Source organism: Fringilla coelebs, assembly GCF_963513975.1.
Source record: "Fringilla coelebs genome assembly, chromosome: 4".
Classification (NCBI taxonomy): domain Eukaryota; kingdom Metazoa; phylum Chordata; class Aves; order Passeriformes; family Fringillidae; genus Fringilla; species Fringilla coelebs.
Window position 1 is genome coordinate 1,890,501 of NC_140032.1, and position 23,852 is coordinate 1,914,352.

The 23,852-nt window shown below is 60.0% G+C and overlaps 2 protein-coding genes across 3 annotated transcripts; one reads left to right on the forward strand and one right to left on the reverse strand.

The window, feature by feature from the left end:
* The first annotated feature begins 5,755 nt into the window (after nt 1–5,755).
* NAGK (N-acetylglucosamine kinase) lies at nt 5,756–12,011 on the forward strand. The gene is made up of 10 exons (XM_084203814.1): nt 5,756–5,798; nt 6,093–6,177; nt 6,771–6,869; nt 6,951–7,092; nt 7,313–7,423; nt 8,053–8,165; nt 9,624–9,711; nt 10,312–10,409; nt 10,528–10,606; nt 11,579–12,011. Exons 1-10 carry the CDS (start codon nt 5,770–5,772, stop codon nt 11,761–11,763), a joined length of 1,029 nt encoding a protein of 342 aa, XP_084059940.1. The 5' UTR covers nt 5,756–5,769; the 3' UTR covers nt 11,764–12,011.
* A 3,301-nt stretch (nt 12,012–15,312) lies between these two features.
* Nucleotides 15,313–23,602, reverse strand: PAIP2B (poly(A) binding protein interacting protein 2B). Of its 2 annotated transcripts, none has more exons than XM_084204820.1 (4): nt 23,539–23,602; nt 21,031–21,185; nt 18,102–18,278; nt 15,313–16,794 (listed from the first exon to the last, which is right to left on the reverse strand). In XM_084204820.1, exons 2-4 carry the CDS (start codon nt 21,172–21,174, stop codon nt 16,738–16,740), a joined length of 378 nt encoding a protein of 125 aa, XP_084060946.1. In that variant the 5' UTR covers nt 21,175–21,185; nt 23,539–23,602; the 3' UTR covers nt 15,313–16,737. The 2 variants fall into 2 exon arrangements, with proteins under 2 accessions (XP_084060946.1, XP_084060947.1); XM_084204821.1 differs by lacking the exon at nt 23,539–23,602 and adding an exon at nt 21,963–22,437.
* Nucleotides 23,603–23,852: the final 250 nt, after the last annotated feature.

Consider the following 23,852-nt stretch of genomic DNA (forward strand, 5'->3'; position numbering starts at 1 on the left):
CCTCAGTCCAGGTTTGGGGGTCCGTTTACCCTCAGCCAGGATTTGGGGGATTATTCAGGGGTCCCATCTCCCCTCAGCCGAGATTTGGGGGTCCCACGTCCTCCCGACCACGGTTTGGGGGTCACATCTCCCTTTGCCACGGCTTCAGGGGTCCCCTGTCCCCTCAGCCGGGTTTTGGGGTCCTCTCTGCCCTCGGCGCTCCTGCTGGGGCTCCTTCCCAGCTCCTGGGGAGCGCTGGGAGATTCCCAGTCCGTCCCAGTCCATCCCAGTCCGTCCCAGTACATCCCAGCCCATCCCAGCCCATCCCAGCCCATCCCAGTCCATCCCAGTGCGGCCCCGCGCTCTGCTGGGAGCGCTGTGGGGACAGCCCCGCCTGCCCCCGCCGCCAGCCCGGGTGACGCCAAGGCGGTGCCACCAGCCCGGGTGACACCAAGGCAGTGCCACCAGCCCGGGTGACGCCAGGGCGGTGCCACCGGCGCGTCCCCAAATCCCTCCCCGGGAGCCGATTAACTCATTTTCAGCGCCGGCCCCGAAGTAGGTCAGGCGTGTGACACCCCACGGGTGACCCCAGGGGACACTCCCGGCCGTGTCACCTGCCCTGTCCCCTCCTCCCGCAGTGCGGGGACGTGGCACGGGCGGGGCGGTGACATCGCCGCGCGGCCCCGCGCGCGCGCTCTGCGGGCGGACGGGGGAAACTGAGGCACGGGGAGGGTGGGGGAGGGGCGGAGCTGCTCCGGAAGGCCTCGGGGGCATTTCCCGCCCCCTCCCCCCACCCATTAATGATATCAATTAGCGATGGAGCGATCAGCTTTAACGAGCGGCGCCCCTCGGCTCCTGCCCTCCGCCCCCACGGGAGCGGCCCCGCGGCCCCATCGCCCCCGCCCCGACCCCACCGGGGTCATGGGCACCCCTCGGGGCCGTCCCTGTCCCTGTCCTTGTCCCTGTCCCCCTGGACACATCCATGGCCCCTTTCCCACCCCCATTTCTGTTTCTATCCCTATCCCCACCCTCGTCCTCATCCCGGTCCTCATCTCTGTCCCTGTCCCTGTTCCCATCCTTCCGTCCCCGTCCACATCCCTATCCCTGCCCTACTCCCATCTCCTTCCCTGTCCCCATCTCTGTTCCTGTCCCCATTTCCCATTCCCACTCCCTGTCTCCGTCCCTGTTCCTGTCCCCATCCCTGTTCCTGTCCCCATTTCCCATCCCCACTCCCTGTCCCCATTCCCATTCCCTGTCCCTGTCTCCATTCCCCATCCCCATCCCTGTCCCCATTCCCTGTCCCCATCCCCTATTCCCTGTCCCCATCCCCATTCCCCATTCCCTGTCCCCATTCTCCATTCCCTGTCCCCATCCCTGTCCCCATCCCTGTCCCCATTCCCCATTCCCTGTCCCCATTCCCCATTCCCTGTCCCCATCCCCATTCCCTGTCCCCATCCCTGTCCCCATTCCCCATTCCCTGTCCCCATTCCCTGTCCCTATTCCCCGTCCCCATTCCCTGTCCCCATCCCTGTCCCCATCCCTGTCCAGCACAGGTGGGTGGCCGGGCTGGTGGCTCCGTGGGTGGACACCGGTGACATTCCCGGACGGAAAGGTCACGGCCACCTCCCGGTGCTCGGCCCCGGCGCTCAGAGCCGAGGCTGCCCCGTGACAGCTCCCAGAACGGGCCGGAGCCACCGGTGTCCCCAGTGCCACCACCCCGGGGCAGCTCAGCCCCGGCAGTGTCACCTCCCAGCCCCGCTCCTGATCCCCTCAGGAATTCACCTCCTCTGGAATTCTGGAATTCACCTCCTCTGGAATTCTGGAATTCACCTCCTCTGGAATTCACCTCCTGTCCCCTCCACGGCAGGCGGCAGAGCCGGAGCAGAATGTCACCAGCAGAATGTCACCGACACTGTCCCTGCCCGGATCCCTGGGATGTGGAGTGGGGTGGAGAGAGGGAGGGAGAGATGGAGGGGAGGAGAGATGGAGGGGTGGAGGGGTAGAGAGATGGACAGAGGGACAGAGAGCAGGATGGAGGGGTGGGGACTGGGAAAATGGATGGATGGATGGATGATGGATGATGGATGGATGGATGGATGGATGGATGGATGGATGGATGGATGGATGGATGGATGGAGGGATGGATGGAGGGATGGATGGAGGGATGGATGATGGATGGATGGAGGGATGGAGGGATGGATGGATGGATGGAGGGATGGATGGATGATGGATGGATGGATGGAGGGATGGATGGATGGATGGATGGAGGGATGGAGGGATGGATGGATGGATGGATGGATGGATGGATGGATGGATGGACGGACAATCAGACAAATGAACGGATTCTGGGAATGGGACAGACAGCACCCCCACACAGCTGGGATCTCCGGGATTCTGGAGCCACAAGAAGGCGACCGGACACAGGGGAGGACACACAGACAGACCCCAATTCCCGGTATCCCGGCTCTCCGGGTCGATCCCTTCTCCCGGTACCGATGGCATGGAGGGGACCCCTTGTGGTGCCAGAGCACGCTGGGCACCACCATGGCACCGGCACCGCTGTGCCAGGATGGGGACGGGAGTGGGATCATCCATCTGGGATGGAGATGGGTGTGGGATCATCCACTCGGGATGGGGACAGGTGTGGGATCATCCATCTGGGATGGGGACAGGTGTGGGATCATCCATATGGGATGGGGACGGTGTGGGATCATCCATCGGGATGGGGACGGGTGTGGGATCATCCGTCTGGGATGGGGACGGTGTGGGATCATCCATCTGGAATGGGGATGGATGTGGGATCATCCATCGGGGATGGGGACGGGTGTGGAATCATCCACTCGGGATGGGGACGGGTGTGGGATGAATCATCCATCTGGGATGGGGACGGGTGTGGAATCATCCTTTTGGGATGGGGACAGGTGTGGGATCATCCGTCTGGGATGGGGTCACCCGCTGGGATGGGCACCCCAAATCCAATCCCAGCGGCGGCCAGCCAATGGAGCAGGCGCCCACCCCACCCCACCACCGCCCCATTCCCGTTTCTCCGCTCACCATCCTCTTCCTCCGGGTGGGATGTCCCTGAGATGTCCCCGGGATGTCCCCGGGATGTCCCTGGTGCCGCTCCGACCCCGACTCAGCAGCCGGGGATGGATCCAGAGCCCGGAATTCCCCCCAGCCGCCCAAAATCAGCATTTTCCCTGGAGCGGAGCCGTTCCTGCCTGGGCCTTCTTCCCTCCTCTCCCAGCCGGATCCGGGACGCTCCGCCGATGGAGCAGGGCTGGGCTTGGAATAACGGAGGGGCCCCAGCCCGGCTTTGGGGGGCTCGGCCCGGCTTTGGGGGGCTCGGCCCAGGTCCCCTCGTGCCGATGTCCCCTCTCCGTCCGTGCGCCCGTCGGGAGCCCACGGGAGCTGCGGGGATGGAGCCTCCCTGCAATTCCCGGGCTCTGCTGGCACCGGGCTGTCCCCGGAGCGTTCCCGGCTCCCGCACCCCATTCCCGGCGTGGGATCCCCCCCGAGCCCCCCGAACCTCCCTGTCTTACCCCGCGCCTCCCGTCCCGCCGGTGCCACCCGACTGGATCCCAGACGGGAGGAGCCACCTCCCCCGGGCTGGGGACACGCTCAGGGGACCGCGGGGACCCTCCTGCCCTCGTCCCCGAGCGGGTGGCGGGATGCGGCCCCGCCGTCCCCCTTGGCGCCGAGGGTGGCAGCGGGGACAGCGCTGTCCCCACCCCGCGGGCCTCGTGGGACTCACCGGCAGCTCCCGGCTCCGCTCCAACTTTGCCCCAAGTTGAGACAAAAGGCACGGGCGCCTGTCGCCTGTCCCCGCTGTCCCCAGACAGGCTGGTGCCAGCCCCAGGACTAATGAGGGCACGAGGGCGGTGGGCTCGGGGGCTGCACACGCACACTCCCCGCCTTAACCCTTCCCCTGCCGCCCGCCCCGCCCCGGGGGGAGCCGGGCTCGCTCCTCCCGCGGGCCCCGGGACCCCCAGCCTGGACAACAGGGACAGACCCCAGGGTCTGCACCCCGGGGCGGGGGGGACGGTGACAGCCCCCGGGAGGAGGTGACACACGGCAAGGGGCCCCTGTCACCCCCCACTGAAGGGCTGGGGGGACACGACACGACACAATGTGTCCCCATCCTGGCTGTGTCCCAACTGCCCCGCTCTGTCCTTCTCCCTGTCCCTGCTGCTCCGTTGTGCCTCCATCCCAGCGTCCCAGGCCCACAGAACCCCTGGCAGTGGCGACATGGCCGTGCCAGGTGAGGGATTTGGGATTTGGGACTTGGGATTTGGGATTTGGGATGGCCTGGCTGGTGCTGACAGGTGGGAAGGGGTTCCTGACCATGCCAGGCCACCTGTCCCCTCCAGTGGTCTCTGGGCCGTTGTCCCCAGCTGGTTGCAGCTGTCCTTGCTCCTCCTCCTGCCTGTTCTGCATTGCCACCTTCTCATTCTGTCCAGGTGTGCCCAGACCTCCATCTGTCCGTCCATCCATCATCCATCCATCCATCCATCCATCCATCCATCCATCCATCCATCCATCCATCATCCATCCATCCATCCATCCATCCATCCCTCCATCCATCCCTCCATCCATCCATCCATCCATCCTTCCATCCATCCATCCATCCATCCATCCATCCATCCATCCATCCATCCATCCATCCATCCATCCATCCATCCATCCATCCCTCTCTCTCTCCCTTCACGTTTTCCATCCCTCCATCTCCCCCTCCTCTCTCCCTCCCTCCCTCCCTGTCCCCGGGGCGGGGACAGCGCCGGCTCGCGCGGCTGTCACCTCTGCCATCGCTGTCACCTCTGCCATCACTGTCACCTCTGTCCCCCGCCGAGCCCCGCGGGGCCCTCGGGGCCTCAGCTGTGACCCCGCTGCCCCGGGGAGGGGGGACGGGCAGCGGAGGGACCCTCGGGGGAGGGGACAGAGGGGACACTGGGGACAGAGGGGACACGGCGGCTGCTGGCCCATGGACGCATCGCAGACCCTCCGTGGGGCAGAGGAGACACTGGGGACAGAGGGGACACGGCGGCTGCTGGCCCATGAACACATCGCAGACCCTCCGTGGGGCAGAGGGGACCCCCTTAGCTCGGGGGGACTTCGGGGAGGGGAGTCGGAGTGCGAGGGGGGCTTTGTCCCGGGAGGGAACGGGGGATTTGTCACGGGTGGTACGGGGGGATTTGGGGGATTTGTCACAGGTGGGTACGGGGGGATTTGGGGGATTTGTCACGGGTGGGTACGGGGGGATTTGGGGAGTTGTCACGGATGGGTATGGAGGGGATTTGGGGAATTCTCACGGGTGGGTACAGGGGGATTTGGGGGATTTCTCAGGGTGGGTCCGGGGGGATTTGGGGGATTTCTCAGGGTGGATTTGGGGGTTCCCCGCACCCCGCGGCCCCACCCGCGCGAGGCAGCGCCCTCAGCGTGTCCATGGGGCCAGCAGCGCCCCGTGCGCGGGGCCGTGTCGCGGGTGGGGTCCCGGTGCCACCGCGGTCCCCGGAAGGGACGGACGGGGACAGGGAGGGGACACAGGGACCCGGAGCGGGCGGGGGGCGGAGCCAACGCGGGAGGCGTGGCCGTGGACGGCGATGACGCCACTCTTTATCCATATATGGAGATGGGTGGGACTGTGGGTGGAGCCACGTGAACGGGCGTGTCTATGGGACGCGGCCGCTGATGGGCGTGGCCACTGTCCATAAATAGTCATGGGCGTGTCTCTGGGCGTGGTCCCGCCCCGGGGCGTGTCCGGGGCGGGGGGCGGGGCCAGTGGCGGCCGCGATGGCGTCGCTGTTCGGTGGCGTGGAGGGGTGAGGGGCGCGGCGCGGGCGGGGGGGCTCCGGGGGCTCCGCACCCCCAAACTCATCGCCCCGCCCGGGCCCCCCCAAACCGGGGGGGCCGGGGGGAGGCAGCCGATGGAGGGGGGCTCGGATGGACCCCCCAGGACCGGCTCCTGCCCCCCGGGTGGGGGTCAGCACCCCCATTTCAGGGCCCCCCGAGTGACCCCAAGGGGAGAGGAGAGGGGGGCGGGGGGCTCAGCCCACCGAGCGGTGGGACGGGGGACAGCGGGGTGGTGCTGGCAGTGTCCCCCCCTCTCTCCGCAGCGGGGGCACCCACTCCAGGGTGGTGCTGGTGTCCGGGGATGGCCAAATCCTGGCCGAGACCGAGGGACCCTGCACCAACCACTGGGTGAGCTGGGGGACAGCCCTGTCCCCCGCCTGGGGTGGGACACGGGGAGGGGGTTTGGGACACGGAGCGGGGCGTGGGACACGCAGAGAGGGGTTTGGGAAATGGAGAAATGGGATTGGAGATGGGTTTGGGACATGGAGTGGGTTTGGGACCTAGAGTGGGGTGTGGGACACAGAGATGGGTTTGGGACATGGAGATGGGTTTGGGACACAGAGATGGGTTTGGGACATGGAGTGGGGTGTGGGACATGGAAATGGGTTTGGGACATGGAGATGGGGGATATGGAGCAGGGTGTGGGACACGGAGTGACACCGTTTCTGCTTGTCCCCAAGCTCACGGACACTTGGGTGGGACGCAGCCACTGCAGACAGTGCCATGATGTCCCCCTTCCCAAAAACCCTCACGGGACCCCTGGGATGGCACCTGGGCGGCCTCAGGGTGTCCAAAAACCCATGTGGGACCCCCGGGGTGGCCTCAGGGTGTCCAAAAACCCACGTGGGACCCCCGGGGTGGCCTCAGGGTATCCAAAAACCCACATGGGACTCCTGGTGTGGCACCTGGGTGGCCTCAGGATGTCCCTGGCCGTGTCACAGCTCATCGGCTCCGAGAAGTGCCTGGAGAGGATCGAGCGCATGGTCAGCGAGGCCAAGAGCAAAGCGGGCGCCGACCCCCAGGTGCCCCTGCGGTCCCTGGTGAGCCCCCCGCGCTGTCCCCAGGCCCCGTGCCACCCCCCGGTGCCACCGCGGCGGTGACGGTGGCCCTGGGCGCGGCAGGGGCTGTCGCTGAGCGGAGGGGACCAGCAGGACGCCATCGGGAAGCTGACGGAGGAGCTGCAGCGCCGCTTCCCCCACCTGAGCCAGAGCTACTTCATCACCACCGACGCCGTGGGGGCCATGGCCACGGCCACCGACCACGGTGGGGATCGGCCCTGTCCCCCTTGGCCCTGTCCCCCTTGTCCCTGTCACCCATTTGTCCCTGCCCCCATTCTCCCTGTCCCCCTTCCCATCCCCACCCCACTTGTCCCTGTCACCCATTTGTCCCTGTCCCCTTTGTCTCTGCCCCCCTTGTCCCTGGTGGCTGGGATGGCAGTGGTGACATCGGGCACCGTGCCACCCCCGTGGGTGTCACCCTGCAGGTGGCATCGTGCTGATCTCGGGCACGGGCTCCAACTGCAAACTCATCAACCCCGACGGCTCCGAGACCGGCTGCGGCGGCTGGGGACACATGATGGGGGACGAAGGCTCCGGTGAGCCCGGGGGACACCGGGGAGGGGTGGCCCCACTGCTGGCCCCATTGCTGACCCTATTGCTGACCATCCATCCATCCCCCATCTATCCATCATCCATCCATCCATCCATCCATCCATCCATCCATCCATCCATCCATCCATCCATCATCCATCCATCCATCCATCCATCCATCCATCCATCCATCCATCCATCATCCATCCATCCATCATCCATCCATCCCATCCCAAATCATCCCAGTTCCTTCCCATCCCAATTCTGTTCCATCCCTCCATCCATCCATCCATCCATCCATCCATCCATCCATCCATCCATCCATCCATCCCTCCATCCATCCATCCATCCATCCATCCATCCATCCATCCATCATCCATCATCCATCCATCCATCCATCCCTCCATCCATCCATCCATCCATCCATCCATCCATCCATCCATCCATCCATCCATCCATCCATCCATCCATCATCCATCATCCATCCATCCATCCATCATCCATCATCCATCCCTCCATCCATCCATCCATCCATCCATCCATCCATCCATCCCTCCATCCCTCCATCCCTCCCTGTCTGACCCCGTTCCCATCCCGCTGTTCCCATCCCGCTGTTCCCATCCCGCTGTTCCAGCCTACTGGATCGCTCACCAGGCTGTCAAGATGGTTTTTGACTGCATGGACAACCTGGAGGTGCCGCCCCACGACGTCGCCTACGTCAGGCAGGCCATGTTCGACTACTTCCAGGTGCCTCCGGGGATTTTGGGAGCTGGGGGGGTTTGGGATGGGTTTTGGGCTTCTTGGGGGGGTTTGGGATGGGTTTTTGGGTTCTTGAGGGGTTTGGGATGGGTTTTGAAGAGGTGGAATGGTTTTGAGATGGGTTTTGAGGGATCTGGGATGGGTGTCAGTGTTTTGGGGTGGGTATCAAGGGTCTTGGGCGGGTTGGGATGGGTTTTGGCATTCTTGGGCAGGTTGGGATGGGTTTTGGGGTTCTTGAGGGGTTTGGGATGGGTTTTGGAGACTTGGAATGGCTTTGAGATGGGTTTTGAGGGATCTGGGATGGGTATCAGTGTTTTGGGGTGGGTATCAGGGGTCTTGGGGGGTTTGGGGTGGGTTTTGGGTCTTGGGGGGTTTGGGATGGGTTTTGGGGTCTTGGGGGGCTTTGGGATGGGTTGCGAGGGATCTGGGGTGGGTATCAGTGTTTTGGGATGGGTATCAGTGGTCTTGGGTGGGTTGGGATGGGTTTTGGGGTTCTTGGGGGGGGGTTGGGATGGGTTTTGAGGGATCTGGGATGGATATCAGTGTTTTGGGGTGGGTATCAGGGGTATTGGGTGGGTTGGGATGGGTTTTGGGGTTGTTGGGGGGTTTGGGATGGGTTTTGGGGTCTTGGGAGGGTTTGGGGTGGGTTTTGGGCTTCTTGGGGGGTTTGGGATGGGTTTTGAGGAGATGAAATGGTTTTGAGATGGGTTTTGAGGGATCTGGGATGGGTATCAGTGTTTTGTGGTGGGTGTCAGGGGTCTTGGGTGGGTTGGGATGGGTTTTGGGGTTCTTGCGAGGTTTGGGGTGGGTTTTGGGGTCTTGGAATGGCTTTGGGATGGGTTGTGAGGGATCTGGGATGGATATCAGGGTCTTAAGGGGGTTTGGGGTGGCTATCAGGGGTGCTTGGGGTAGTTTGGGATGGTTTTTGGGGTACTTGGTGGTGTTTGGAATGGGTGTTGGGGTCTTGGGGGGCTTTGGGGTGGGTATCAGGGGTCTTGGGTGGGTTGGGATGGGTTTTGGGGGTCTAGAGGGGATTTGGGATGGGTGTTGGGGTTCTGAAGGGGTTTGGGATGGGTTTGGGGGGATCTGGGATGGTTATCAGGGTGTTGGGGAAGTTTTGGGATGGGTGGGCTTTGGGATGGGTGTAAGGTCCTTAAGGGTTTTGGGATGGGTGTCAGGGTGCTGGGGGAGCTTTGGGATGGGTATGGGGGTCCTGGGTGGGCTCTGGGATGGGTATGGGGGTCCTGGGTGGGCTCTGGGATGAGTATCAGGTCCTAGAGAGCTTTTGGGATGGGTGTTGGGGTCCAGGGGTGGCCCTGGGCCGTGTTTTGGGATCCTGGGGGGCTCAGGGCTGTGTGTCTGCTCCCAGCTGTACCCAGGGACATTGGGGTGCCCAGGAGGGGTCCCCAGACCTCACCTGCAGCCCCCCTGCCCCCGACCCCACAGATCTCGGACAGGATGGGGCTCCTGACCCACCTCTACCGCACCTTCGAGAAGTCCAAATTTGCGGGATTTTGCCAGAAACTGGCAGAGGGTAGGGAAACCCAGGGAACGACCCCAGCCCTGTCACCTGTTTGTCCCTGCCCCCTGTTTGTCCCCATCCCCATTGTCCCTGTCTCCCTTGTCCCTGTCCCCTTTGTCCCCCGTCCCATCCCTGTCCCCCTTGTCCCCATCCCCCTTGTCCCTGTCCCCGTTTATCCCTTCCACCTTGTCCCTGTCCCCTTGTCCCCATCCTCCTTGTCCCTGTCCCCTTGTCCCCATCCTCCTTGTCCCTGTCCCCTTGTCCCTGTCCCTTTGTCTCCATGCCCTTGTCCCTGTCCCTGTTTGTCCCTGTCCCTGTTTGTCCCTGTCCCCTTGTCCCTGTCCCTTTGTCCCCATCCCCCTATCCCTGTCTCCCTTGTCCCTGTCCCTGTTTGTCCCTGTCCCCTTGTCCCTGTCCCTTTGTCCCCATCCCCCTTGTCCCTGTCCCCTTGTCCCTGTCCCCTCGTCCCTCCCGCTGCCGCTCCCCGCTCTCTGCCCCTGCCGCACCTTGACCCCTCCGCCCTCCTCGGGGTGGGGACACCCAAGTGCCACCCTCGGGGGGTGGGGGGGTGCACAGAGCAGTGTCCCACCTCCCCGTGGGTGCCACCCCCAGGTGCCCAGCTCGGTGACCCCCTGTGCTGCCACATCTTCACCAAGGCGGGCGAGGTGCTGGCGCGCCACGTGGTGGCCGTGCTGCCCAAAATCCACCAGGTGAGGCCGCGCCCCCAGGTGCCACCGCGCCCTGCCGGGCGTCCCCACCCCCGCGGCGGTGCCACCGTGCCCTGCCGGGTGTCCCCACGGTGTCCCTGAGAGCGTGCCCACCCCGCAGAGCCTGTTCCTGGGCGAGCTGGGGCTGCCCATCGTGTGCGTGGGCTCGGTGTGGAACAGCTGGGAGCGCCTGCAGGCGGGTGAGCAGCGGGGCCGGCCGCGCCGGGGCGGGGGGGCTCGCTTCTGGGGTCACCCGTGACACCCCCGAGATCGTGGGGTTCGGTTTTGGGGTCACCCGTGACACCCCCTATGTCGTGGGGTTCGGTTTTGGGGCTCACTTCTGGGGTCACCCGTGACACCCCCGATGTCGTGGGGTTCGGTTTTGGGGTCACCTGTGACACTCCCGAGATCGTGGGGTTCGGTTTTGGGGTCACCCGTGATACCCCACCCCGATGTTGTGGGGTTCGCCTCTGGGGTCACCCGTGACACCCCCAATCTTGTGGGGTTCGCTTTTGGGGTTCGCTTTTGGGGTCACCCGTGACTCCCCCAGTCTTGTGGGGTTCGCTTTTGAGGTCCGGTTTTGGGGTCACCCGTGACCCCCCCCCGATGTTGTGGGGTTCGCTTCTGGGGTCACCCATGACACCCCCCGATGTTGTGGGTTTGGTTTTGGGGTTCGCTTCTGGGGTCACCCGTGACCCCCCCCCGATGTTGTGCCGTTCGCTTTTGGGGTCATCCGTGACTCTCCTCGATGTTGTGGGGTTCGGTTTTGGGGTCCGATTTTGGGGTCACCCGTGACCCCCCACCCGATGTTGTGGGGTTCGGTTTTGGGGTTTGCTTCTGGGGTCACCCGTGACACCCCCGATCTTGTGGGGTTCGGTTTTGGGGTCCGGTTTTGGGGTGACCCGTGCCCTCCCGATGTTGTGGGGTTCGCTTTTGGGGTCACCCGTGACCCCCGCTGTTGTAGGGTTCGGTTTTGGGGTTCGCTTCTGGGGTCACCCGTGACCCCCCCTCGATGTTTTGGGGTTCGCTTCTGGGGTCACCCGTGACACCCCCTCTATCTTGTGGGGTTCGGTTTTGGGGTCCGGTTTTGGGGTGACCTGTGCCCCCCCGATGTTGTGGGATTCTGTTTTGGGGTCCGGTTGTGGGGTGACCCGTGCCCCCCGCTGTCGTAGGGTTCATCCCGGTGCTGGAGCGGGCGCGGGCCGAGGCTCCCGGGCGTTTCTCCCGGTTCAGCCTGCTGAGGCTGAAGCGCTCCTCGGCGCTGGGGGGAGCGCGGCTGGGAGCCCGGAACGCGGGGACGGCGCTGCCGCTGGACCGGGCCGCCAACGTGGACGTGTTCTACACACACGTGTTCTGAGAGCGGCACCGGGCACCGGGACAGCCCCCGAGACCGGGACAGCCCCGGACACCGGGACAGCCCCCGACACCGGGACAGCGCCACGACACCGGGACAGCGCCACCACACCGGGACAGCCCCCGAGACCGGGACAGCGCCACGACACCGGGACAGCGCCACCACACCGGGACCGCGCCACGACACCGGGACCGCGCCACGACACGGCCCCGGAGCCACCCCCGGGAGGAGGGGGAGCGGCGGGGCTGGGGGGCTGCGGGGTGTGTGGGGTTTATGGGGTGTGTGGGGTTTGTGGGGTGTGTGGGGTTTGTGGTTCGGCAATAAAACGGTTGCACTGGCGCAGGGGAGTAGGAATGGGGCGGGAATGGGGATGGGAATGGGGATGGGAATAGGAGGGGGGAGTGGGAATGGGGATGGGATGGGATGGGGAGGTGGGGATGGGAGAGTAGGATTGGGGATGGGAATGAGGTGGGAGTAGGATGGGGGAGTGGGAATGGGGATGGGATGGGGAGGTGGGAATGGGGATGGGGGATGGGGTGGGAATAGGAGGGAGGAGTGGGAATGGGGTGGGAATAGGATGGGAGCGTGAGAATGGGGATGGGAATGGAGATGGAGGAGTGGGAATGAGGAGGCAGTGGGGATGGGGGAGTGGGAATGGGGTGGAAATAGGATGGGGGAGTGGGGATGGAAATGGGAATGGGATGGGGAGGTGGGAATGGGGATGGGGGATAGGGTGGGAATAGAAGGGGGGAGTGGGAATGGGAATAGGATGGGGAGGTGGGGATGTGAATGGGGAATGGGGTGGGAATAGGAGGGAGGAGTGGGAATGGAAATGGGGTGGGAATAGGATGGGAGCGTGAGAATGGGGATGGGAATGGAGATGGAGGAGTGGGAATGAGGTGGGAATGGGGAGGCAGTGGGGATGGGGTAGTGGGAATGGGGATGAGATGGGGAGGTGGGGATAGGGTGGGAAGGAATGAGAGAGTAGGATTGGGGATGGGGGAATGGAAATTGGAGAGTGGGAATGGGGATGGAAATGGGGATGGGTGACAGGGTGGGAATAGGATGGGGGAGTGGGAATGGGGATGGGAATGGAGATGGAGGAGTGGGAGTGAGGTGGGAATGGGGAGGCAGTGGCAATGGGGTGCGAATAGGATGGGGGAGTGGGGATGGAAATGGGGATGGGGGATGGGGTGGGAATGGGGTGGGAAGGAATGAGAGAGTAGGACTGGGGATGGGGGAATGGGAATTGGAGAGTGGGAATGGGGATGGGAGAGTGGGAATGGGAGGCTGGGAGTGGAAATGGGAAAGGGGAAGTGGGAATGGGATGGGATAGGGAGTGTGGGAATGGGAGAGTGAGAATGGGGTGGGATGGGACCAGGGGTGAGGGGATGGATGGAGCAGGATGGGAATGGGGCAGGATGGGGATGGGAGTGTGGGAATGGGGCAGGATGGGGATAGGAATGTGGGAATGGGGCAGGATGGGGATGGGGAGTGGGAATGAGAGCATGGAGTGGGGCAGGATGGGGATGGGAATGTGGGAATGGGGCAGGATGGGACCAGGAGTGAGGGGATGGGGCAGGATGGAGATAGGAGTGTGGGAATGGGATGGGAGAGTGGGAATGGGGCAGGATAGAAATGGCATGGGATAGGGGACTGGGAATGGGATTGGGAACAGGACTGGGAATGGGATTGGGAACGGGACTGGGAATAGGACTGGGAAGGGGAATGGGATTGGGGTGCTGAGCCTGCCAGCACAGGCAGGGAGGGCTCTGCATCCAAGGAAAAGCAGGAAGGAGGAAATCCCACAGATTGGGATCAGGGATGACATCCATGAACTGGGAATGGACGTGGAGCTGCTGGGGGAACTCCCACTTAAAAGGGGAAACAAAAAAAGGGGGAAAAAAAATCCCTTTTGGGTTCTCTTTGCTGGGAATCAAAAGTGCCCAGAGAGGTGAAAGTGCTGGAAAACCCTCCAGGAGCTTTTCCAGGAGGGAAATTCCCAAACAAAGCCACCTCAGCCTCCAAACTGGGAATGACTGGGATCACTGGGAGGGGAGGGATGGCCAAACCCACTCGTGGAGACCCCGCAGTTTTCCAAGGAAAACTCCGGCCCCGCTCCCTTCCAAAAAAAGTTTATTTGGGATAACACCTCGTTCAAAATTTACAGCGTTGGGGGCGGGGGGGAAAGGAGGGGATTGGGGGAGAAATCCAAGGAAAACCGGGAGGAAGAGGAGGGGAAAAGGTGGGATGGCTGCAGGGGATGGACCCCGTGCGGGGCGGGGTCTCCGTGGGGCTGGGAAAAGCGGGAAGCGCCGGGAATTCCATGAGCTCAGCCCCGTTCACGCTCCGGCGGCCACGATCCCGCTGATCCATGAAGTGCCCGGCTCGGGAAGGGGGTGTGCAGGGATGAGCAGCGGGAATGGGGCCGGCCTTCCCGGGATTGCCCCGCCCAGCCGCTCCCACCTTCCCTGGAAAAGGGGTCTGGAGCCTGGAATGCTCCTGGCTTCTCTGGTTTGGGGTTTGCCACACCAAGGAAGTCCCATTTTCCAGGGATAGGGATTTGTAACCCTGGGAGGTTCCTGATTTCCCTGGGTAGGGATTCCCAATCCCAAAAAATTCCTGATTTTCTTGGATAGGGATTTCCAATCCCAAAGAGCTCCTACTTTCTCCAGGCAGACATTCTCTATCCCAAAACATTCTTGATTTCCCTGGACAGGGATTTCTGGCCCCAAGGAGCTCCTGATTTCCTTGGACAGGGATTCCCAATCCCAAAACCCTCCTGCTCTCCTTGGACAGGGATTCCTGACCCCAAGGAACTCCTATTTTCTCTCTGTAGGGATTCCCAGTCCCAAAACATTCCTGATTTCTCTGGATAGGGATTCCCGACTCCAAGGAGCTCCCATTTTCCCTGGAGAGGGATTCCCAGTTCTAAAGAGCTCCAGATTTCCTTGGATAGGGATTCCTGACCCCAAGGAGCTCCTGTTTTTCCTCTGTAGGGATTTCCAATCCCAAAACACTCCTGATTTCTCCAGATGGGGATTCCCATTCCCAAAGAGCTCCCACTCTCTCTGGATAGGGATTCCCAATACCAGGAAGTTCCCGATTTCCTTGGATAGGGATTTCTGACCTTGGGAAACTCCCACTTCTCCTGGGGAAGGATTCCCAATCCCAATGAGCTCCTGCATTCCCTAGATAGGGATTCCCGATCCCAAAACGTTCCTGATTTCCCTGGACAGGGATTTCCAATTCCAAAACATTCCAGATTTCCCTTGATACAGATTTCTGGCCCTAGGGAGCTCCTGATTTCCCTGGACAAGGATTCCCAATCCCAAGGAGCTCCCACTCTCTCTGGATAGGGATTCCCAATTCCAGGAAGTTCCTGGTTTCTCTGGATAGGGTTTCTGACCTTGGGAAGTTCCTGATTTCCCTGGACAAGGATTCCCAGTCCCAAAAATATCCTGACTTCCTTGGACAGGGATCTCTGACCTTGGGAAGCTCCCACTTTTCCTGGAGAGGGATTCCCAATCCCAAAGAGTTCCTGATTTCCCTGGATAGGGTTTCTGACCTTGGGAAGCTCCTGATTTCCTTGGACAGGAATTTCCCATCCCAAAAAGCTCCTGATTTCCTTGGATGAGGATTCCCAATCCCAAGGAGCTCTTGATTTCCTTGGATATGGATTTCTGACCTCGGGAAGCTCCCATTTTTCCTGGACAAGGATTCCCAGTCCCAAAGAATTCCTGATTTCCCTAGATGGGGATTCTGACCTTGGGAAGCTCCTGCTCTCCTTTGACAGGGATTCCCAATCCCAAAAATTTCCTGATTTCTTTGGATAGTGATTCCTAATCCCAAGGAGTTCCTGATTTCCTCGGACAGGGATTCCCATCCCCAAGGATCTCCTGCTTTCCTTGGATTTCTGAGCCTTTCAGAACCTTGGGGGTGGCTGGGATTTAGGGAGCAGAAAGGAAATTCCCAGGAACAAATTCTGATGGAGACATGGATCCCACTCCAGGATCCTTGGAAAAGGGATCAGCACCAGGATATTCCCACCAGATCCCAAAACACCCCTCATCCCCACAGAGGATCCCCCCCTTTTCCCAGGAATTTCAGTTTTCCTTGGATTTCCACCCATGAGGAATTAGGGCTGTAGTGTTGGGTGAGCTGAGGAATTCCTCAAGGGGAAGAGGAATTTGGGGAAATCCAGGTTTCCCTAAAAACCTCTGGAATTGGCAGGATCCCCCTGCTCAGCTTCCACGTGGAGGAATTTCAGGATTGCACCTCGGAACCCTTTGCTTCCAGCAGGGAAAAAAAAAAAATCCCATTCCAGGAAAAAACAGGGGGGAAAATTCCACTCCAGAAAATCAGGGAAAATCCCATTCCAAAAGATCAGGGAAAATCCAGTGCAGCTCCCAGCCCTAAAAACCCTCCAGAAGCAGGAAAACCTGATTTTTGATTTCCCATGGATTTTCCACGCTTTTCTTGTGATTTTTTCCATGATTTTCCCATGATTTTCCCCAAGATTTTTCCATGATTTTCCTGTGATTTTTTCCATGATTTCCCCCAAGACTTTTCCATGATTTTTTCCATGATTTCCCCCAAGATTTTTCCATTATTTTCCTGTGATTCTTTCCATGATTTTCCCCAAGATTTTTCCATGATTTTCCTGTGATTTTTCCATTATTTCCCCCAAGATTTTTCCATGATTTTGCTGCGATTTTCCCGTGATTTTTTTTCCCATTATTTTTCCCCAAGATTTTCCCGCTGGCGGGGTCGCCGCAATTCCCAGGAAGCCAAAAACTGCCAAGAAAAAGTGAGGAAAAGCCAGGAAAAAACCCCCCAAAAAAATAGGGAAAACCAGAAGTACTTGGAGCTGGAGCAGATCCCGGTGCTGGAGCCGCTCTGGGCTCTTCCCATGTCCCAACTTTTCCCTGGAGCAGGGATTCAGTCTCTGGCCAGGCCATTCCCGGATTTCCCAGGTCAGTACTTCACTCCGGGAACGAATTCCTTGGCGTCTGGATTCAAGTTGCTTTTGCTCTGGAAGAAGGATGGGAATGGGATCTGTCAGTGTTGGGAATTCCAGGGATTTCTGGGAGGGCTCAAGGGTTGGATTTGGAAAATCGGGTTGGGTTTGGGAAGTGGGATCATGGGGAGAGCAAATTTATGGAATGGTGGGATGGTTTGGGTGGGAAGGGATCCCTGAATCCCATCCTTGAATCCCATCCCAATCCCATTCTTGAATCCCATCCTTCAATCCCACCCAATCAAATATTCCAGGTGGATCCAACCTGACCTTGGACACTTCCAGGGATCCTGGGACAATTCCAGGGCTGGGACAATTTCAGGGATAGAATTCCAAGCACAGGACAATTCCAGGGATGGGACAATTTTAAGGATGGGACAATTCCAGGGATAGAATTCCAAGGATGGGAGAATTCCATGGATGGGACAATTTTAAGAATGGGAGAATTCCAGGGATTGGATAATTGCAAGGGTGGGACAATTCCCAGGATTGGTCAATTCCAGGGTTAGGAGAATTCTTGGCATTGGACAATTTCAAAGATGGGACAATTCCAGGCACAGAATCCCCGGGATAAGAGAATTCCAAGTACGTGACAATTCCATGGATGGGACAATTCCATGGATGGGACAATTCCAGGGATGGCAGCATTCCAGGGATGGCAGCATTCCAGGGGTAGAATTCCAAGGATGGGAGAATTCCAAGGATGGAACAATTCCAGGGATGGGACAATTTTAAGCACGGGACAATTCCAAGGATGGGCGAATTCCCAGGATTGGTCAATTCCAGGGATAGGAGAATTCCTGGCCTTGGACAATTCCAGGGATGGGACAATTTTAAGGATGGGACAATTCCAGGGATGGCAGCATTCCAGGGATGGGACAATTCTTGGCATTGGACAATTCCATGGATGGAACAATTCCAGGCACAGGATCCCTGGGATAGGAGAACTCCAAGGATGTGACAATTCCAAGGATGGGACAATTCTAAGGACAGGACAATCCCAGGGATGGAATTCCATGGATGTGACAATCCCATGGATGTGACAATCCCAGGGACGTGCAATCCCAGGGATGGGGCAATCCCAGGGACGGAATCCCATGGAGGGGACAATCCCAGGGATGTGACAATTCCCAAGGATGGGACAATCCCAGGGACAGAATCCCATGGAGGGGACAATCTCAGGGACGGAATTCCAAGGATGTGACAATCCCATGGATGTGACAATCCCATGGATGGGACAATCCCAGGGATGGGACAATCCCAGGGATGGAATTCCATGGATGTGGCAATCCCAGGGATGGGGCAATCCCGGGCTCCTCACCAGGATGTCCTCGGATCCGTGCCCGTCCCCCACGGAGAGCCCGTGGAGCTGCTGCTGGAGCTGCCCCATTCCCTGGGGAAGATCCCGCGCCGGGATGAACCAGTCCTGGTCCTCCTCCTCCAGCATCTCCTGGAAGCAGCGATCCAGGAATTCCTGCTCCTGCAGCTCCTCCTCCACCTGCCCGGGGACACGCCGTGGGAAGGAGATCCCGGGGATTCCCACGGGAAGGGCCCGCGGCTCCAAGGGGCTCATGGAATTCCCTCATGGAATTCCTGAGGTTGGAAAAGCCCTCAGAGATCCCCGCCCCCGTCCTCGAGCACCACACCCCTTAAATCCCGCCGGGAATGGGAATTCCAGCTCTTCTCCAAGAGGAACATTCCCACTTTTCCCAGCTTCCCTCTCATCCCATCGCCATTCCCAAATCCCGGTTTCCACCCAGCTCCCCCTGCCAGGGAATTGTGCAGGTCCAGAGGGTCCCTGAACCTCCTTTTTTTCCAGGAATGGTGGAGGTGATCCCGGAACTTTCCCAGCCTGGAATTCCTGGAGCTGCCCAGGCAGGAATGTGGAAGCAGACGATGGGGTTGGGAATCACAGCTGTTCCTATTTTCCTGGGTTTTTCTCTGGATTTAGGAGACTCCAAGAGGAGCCAATCCTCAAAATTTTGGTCCATGGAATGCTGGGCAAAGCCTTGAGTTTTCCATGTTCACCTGGAAAATCCAGGGAATTCTCAGAGTTCCTACAGGGGCTCCAGGACTGGGGAGAAGGGATGGAGGGACAGGACACAGGGAATGCCTTCCCATTGGAAAACTGGAATTTAGCCAGGATTCGGGAAGGAATTCCTGCAGAGAAACCAAGATCGAAAATCCAAATATCCCAGGAATGTCAGCTCATCCTGGAAGGAGGAAGATTATCCCAGGATTCTGCACGTCCAGGTGAACATTCCCTGTTTTCCAGCCTGGATGTTTCCCTCAGCTCCATCCCGAGCTGGATCCATGGGAAAGGAATTTCTGGATCCATGGGAAAGGGCTGGAAAAGCACCTGGAGAGCTCCTGCTCCCATTGGATGGATGCCCCAAATCCCAACTGGAAAATCCAGGGAAAATCCACGTGGCTTTGGAAAATTTAGGAAGAGGGAAAAACTCTGGAGGAAAATCCAGCCCCAAATCCCAGAGCAGCCCCAAAGCCGTGGAATGGGAATGTGGGAATTCCCTTTTCCCAGCCTGCCTGGACACCCTGGGGTTGGGAATTGGAGCCTGGGAATGTTTTAGGGAAGGGAGGAGCATCCAGGGAAAAGCTCTTTCCTCTCCCAGGTGTCCAAGGTGTCATTCCAAGCTCCTGGAATGACTCCAGGGAACGTCCTGGGATGGGGATGAGGATCCAAAGCTCTTCCAGGTGATTATTCCCAAATTTCGGAGCTGTTTCAGCCCCAGGAGCTCTGCCTGCTCCAGAAATTCCCTGAAATCCAGGATCTCACCCCAAACTGGGATCACCCAAATTCCAGGAGGTGATCCTAAGGGAAGGGAAGGAGAATCCCAAAAACTCAGGAGAAGGGAATGGCGATGCCACCGCCCCTCGGGAAGGATCCAAGGGATTTTTTCCCAGTTTTTTTCCAGGTTTTTCCAAGCAGATCCAACACTCTGCCCTGAGCCACCTTTTGCCATCAAAGCACAACATTCCCAGATCGTTTTCCCTATGGATACACATGGAACTGGGAATCACTCCAGGATGAAATCCACCCAGATGTGGAATTCTCTGGGAATCAATCCCAGGATGAAATCTGCCCTGAATCCAGAGAATTCCTGGATGTGGGAATCTTTGGGAATCACCCTAGGCTGAACCCAAATCCTGAGAATTCCTGGATGTGGATGTGAGAATTCTCTGGGAATTCCTGGATGTGGGAATTCTCTGGGAATCGTCTCCAAGCTGAAATCTGCCCCATTCCCAAATCCCGAGAATTCCTAGATGTGGGAATGTCTGGGAATCACCCCCAGGCTGAACCCAAATCCTGAGAATTCCTGGATGTGGAACTCTCTGGGAAATCCTGGATGTGGGAATTCTCTGGGAATCACCTCCAAGCTGAAATCTGCCCCATTCCCAAATCTTGAGAATTCCCGGATGTGGAACTGCCTGGGAATGCCCCCCAGGCTGAGCCCCAATCCCAGGAATTCCCAGCTGGGGAATTCTCTGGGAATGCCTGCCAGGCTGACCCCAATCCCAGGAATTCCTGGCGGTGGGAATCTCTGGGAATGCCCCCCAGGCTGACCCCAATCCCAGGAATTCCTGGATGTGGAATTCTCTGGGAATGCCCCCCCCCCAGGCTGACCCCCAATCCCAGGAATTCCCAGCTGTGGAATTCGCTGGGAATGCCCCCCAGGCTGATGCCCATCCCAGGAATTCCCAGCTCTGGAATTCTCTGGGAATGCCCCCCAGGCTGACCCCATCCCAGGAATTCCCAGATGTGGGAATCTCTGGGAATGCCCCCCAGGCTGACCCCATCCCAGGAATTCCCAGCTGTGCAACTCTCTGGGAATGCCCCCCAGGCTGACCCCATCCCAGGAATTCCCGGATGTGGAATTCTCTGGGAATGCCCCCCCCCCAGGCTGACCCCCAATCCCAGGAATTCCCAGCTGTGGAATTCGCTGGGAATGCCCCCCCCAGGCTGACCCCATCCCAGGAATTCCCAGATGTGGGAATCTCTGGGAATGCCCCCCAGGCTGACCCCCAATCCCAGGAATTCCCGGATGTGGAACTCTCTGGGAATGCCCCCCAGGCTGACCCCCAATCCCAGGAATTCCCAGCTGGGGAATTCTCTGGGAATGCCTGCCAGGCTGACCCCAATCCCAGGAATTCCCGGCTGTGGGATTCTCTGGGAATGCCCCCCCCAGGCTGACGCCATCCCAGGAATTCCCGGATGTGGGAATGGCTCTCACCTGCCGGTTGAAGTCCTCCTCGTTCTCCATCCACATGTACTCAGCGAAGGGGTTGCTCTCCTTCTCCTCGTGCCCATTCCCAACCGGATCCTCCTTGGATTTGGGGCTGGAGGCCGTGGTGCTGGCGAGCTCGGAGCCATTCATCCTTAGGGACTCTGGGATGAGGGGATTTGGGAATGGGGGAGCAGCTGGAGATCCCAAACCCAGCCAGATCCCACGGGATTCCACTGTGGGAGCCATTCCCTGGCTCCTGTCCCTCTGTCCCTTGTCCCCAGCCCCTCTCCAGCTCTCCTGGAGCCCCTCCAGGGACTCTGAGGATTCCCTGGATTTTTCCCTTCTCCAGGGGAACATTCCCAGCTCTCCCAGAGCAGAGGGGCTCCAGAATCCTGGAATGGGTTGGGTGGGAAGAGACCTTAAATCCCACCCAGCCCCACCAGAGACACCTCCCACTGTCCCAGATTGCTCCAAGCCCTGTCCAACCTGGCCTTGGGCACTGCCAGGGATCCAGGGGCAGCCACAGCAAATCTGGGAATTCCAGCCCAGCCCCTGCCCACCCTCCCAGCCAGCAATTCCTTGCCAAGATCCCAGCCCAATCTCCCCTTTCCCAGTGGCAGCCATTCCCTGGCTCCTGTCCCTCTGTCCCTTGTCCCCAGCCCCTCTCCAGCTCTCCTGGAGCCCCTTCAGGGACTCTGAGAATTCCCTGGATTTTTCCCTTCTCCAGGGGAACATTCCCAGCTCTCCCAGCCTGGCTTGCAGCATCTCCATGGCACAGGAAGGGTTAACCAGCAGAATTCCTTCCCAAAATCCATCCCCTGGGAGCAGGAGCAGCAATTCCAGATGGGAATTCCACATCCCTGGCTCTGCTTCCCGGCCCCATTCCCTCTGGAAAAGCAGGGAGGGAAGCCCAGCTTGGATTTGGGACCTTTTCCCACCTGAACCATTCCACAATTCCAGGATTCCATCCACGGTTTTGCCACTGCTCCCAAAATCTCAAATCCCACCAGAACAGGCGGGAACATGGGATGCTGGAGCTAGAATTCTCGTGGGATTATGGAGGTGGAATTCTCCTGGGATTCCACAGCTGTAATTCTCCTGGGACTACACAGCTGGAATTCTCCTGGGATTCCAGAGCTGGAATTCTCCCGGGAGCGGTGACAGCTCCGGGATTTTCCCATCCCTGCGGGAATGGCTGAGCCAGGATGAGCCCTGGGTGTCTTCATCATTCCTGAAATTTCCTGGGAAGGGAAAATCCCGCTTCCCTCCCTTCCTGCAGTGAAAGGAGCCCTGGATTGGGTTGGAAATCTGGGAGGATTCCCAAAGGGTTAAATCTGTATGGAACTGGAAAAGGAGCCAGGCTGGGAAAACTGGGAATGTTCCCCTGGAGAAAGGAAAAATCCAGGGAACCCTCAGAGTCCCTAAAGGGGCTCCAGGAGAAGGGGAAAGGGGGGGAAAAGGGGAAGAAATTGAGAAAAAAAAAAGGAGGGGAAATGGGAAAAAAAAAAAGGGAAAAAGGGGGGGAAATGGGAAAAGGAATGGTTGGGTTTTAGGGATCAGGGATTAAAAAAAAAGGGGACAAGGGACAGAGGGACAGGAGCCAGGGAATGGCTCCCCCTGGGAATGGGGAGATTGGGCTGGGATCTGGGCAAGGAATTGCTGGCTGGGCTGGAATTCCCAGAGAATCCCTGGATCCCAAGGCTGGATCCACCCGGGATGGTGGAAAAGGTCCCTGGATGGGATTTAGGGTTTTGACCAACCCCAAACCATTCCAGGATTGCCTGGAAACCCCAAATTCCCCACACGTGGATGTTCCCAGGATAACCCTCCAAATCCCGGAGTTTTCATCTGGAGTTTTTATCCCAAGCACTCCAAGGAGTGTGGGAACGCCTTTCCCAAATCCTGGCATTTGGGATCCTGGACACACAGCCAGGCGTTCCCACCTGGCCCTGCAGGCTGGGCTGGCATGGAAAACTTCCCAAATATCCCAGAAATATCCCAAATCCCGGCTGGGGGGGGAATTTGGGGGCAGAGACCTCCCCTGAATGTGAGTGTGCCACGGCCTGGGGGATCCACAGGGAATTGGGGGGTGCCTGAATGGGAATGGGATGGGAACGGGAATGGGAATGGGAACTGAGATGGGAAAGAGAACGGGAACGGATTAGGAATGGGATGGGAATGGGATGGGAACGGGAATGGGAACGGGAATGGGATTAGGATGGGAACGGGAATGGGGTGCAGAAGGCGATCCCGGCCCACAACGAGCGCACTCCGGGGGCTCTTTTGGGATCTCGCGATGCCGTTCCCGGGGGTACCGCGTCAGGAGCCCGAGCGGGGCCGGGCCGGAGCCCCCGGGACAGCGGGGCCTGCTCGGCCCGGAGCCCCCCGCGGCCCCGCCGGTCCCGCGGGCCGGTGTCCCCCGAGTGGCCCCGCGTGCCCCGGGCTGCGCGGCGCTGCTCCCCCCGCGCTGCCCGGGCGGTGTCCCCGGGGCCGCCCCCGTGTCCCCCCCGGTACCTCGGGCCCGGCCGGTGCCGCTCCGCGCCCTCCGCCGCCGCCGCCAGGCCCCGCCCCTCCCGCCGCGGACACGCCCACGCCCCCCATTGGCCAGCATCGCCGCGTGGCCCCGCCCTGCTGCGGGGCTGGACGGCACGGCTATAAAGTGCGTTGCTATTGCACCGTGTAGCTGTCAATCGTAACACTAACCCCACCCACCCAGCGGCGCTCCGGATAGGCTGCCGCCGGCGGCTCTGATTGGCTGAGCGCACGCGTCCCCCACGTGGGGGCAGACGGGCAGTGCGCGGGGGGCGGAGCCACGCGCGATGTAAATA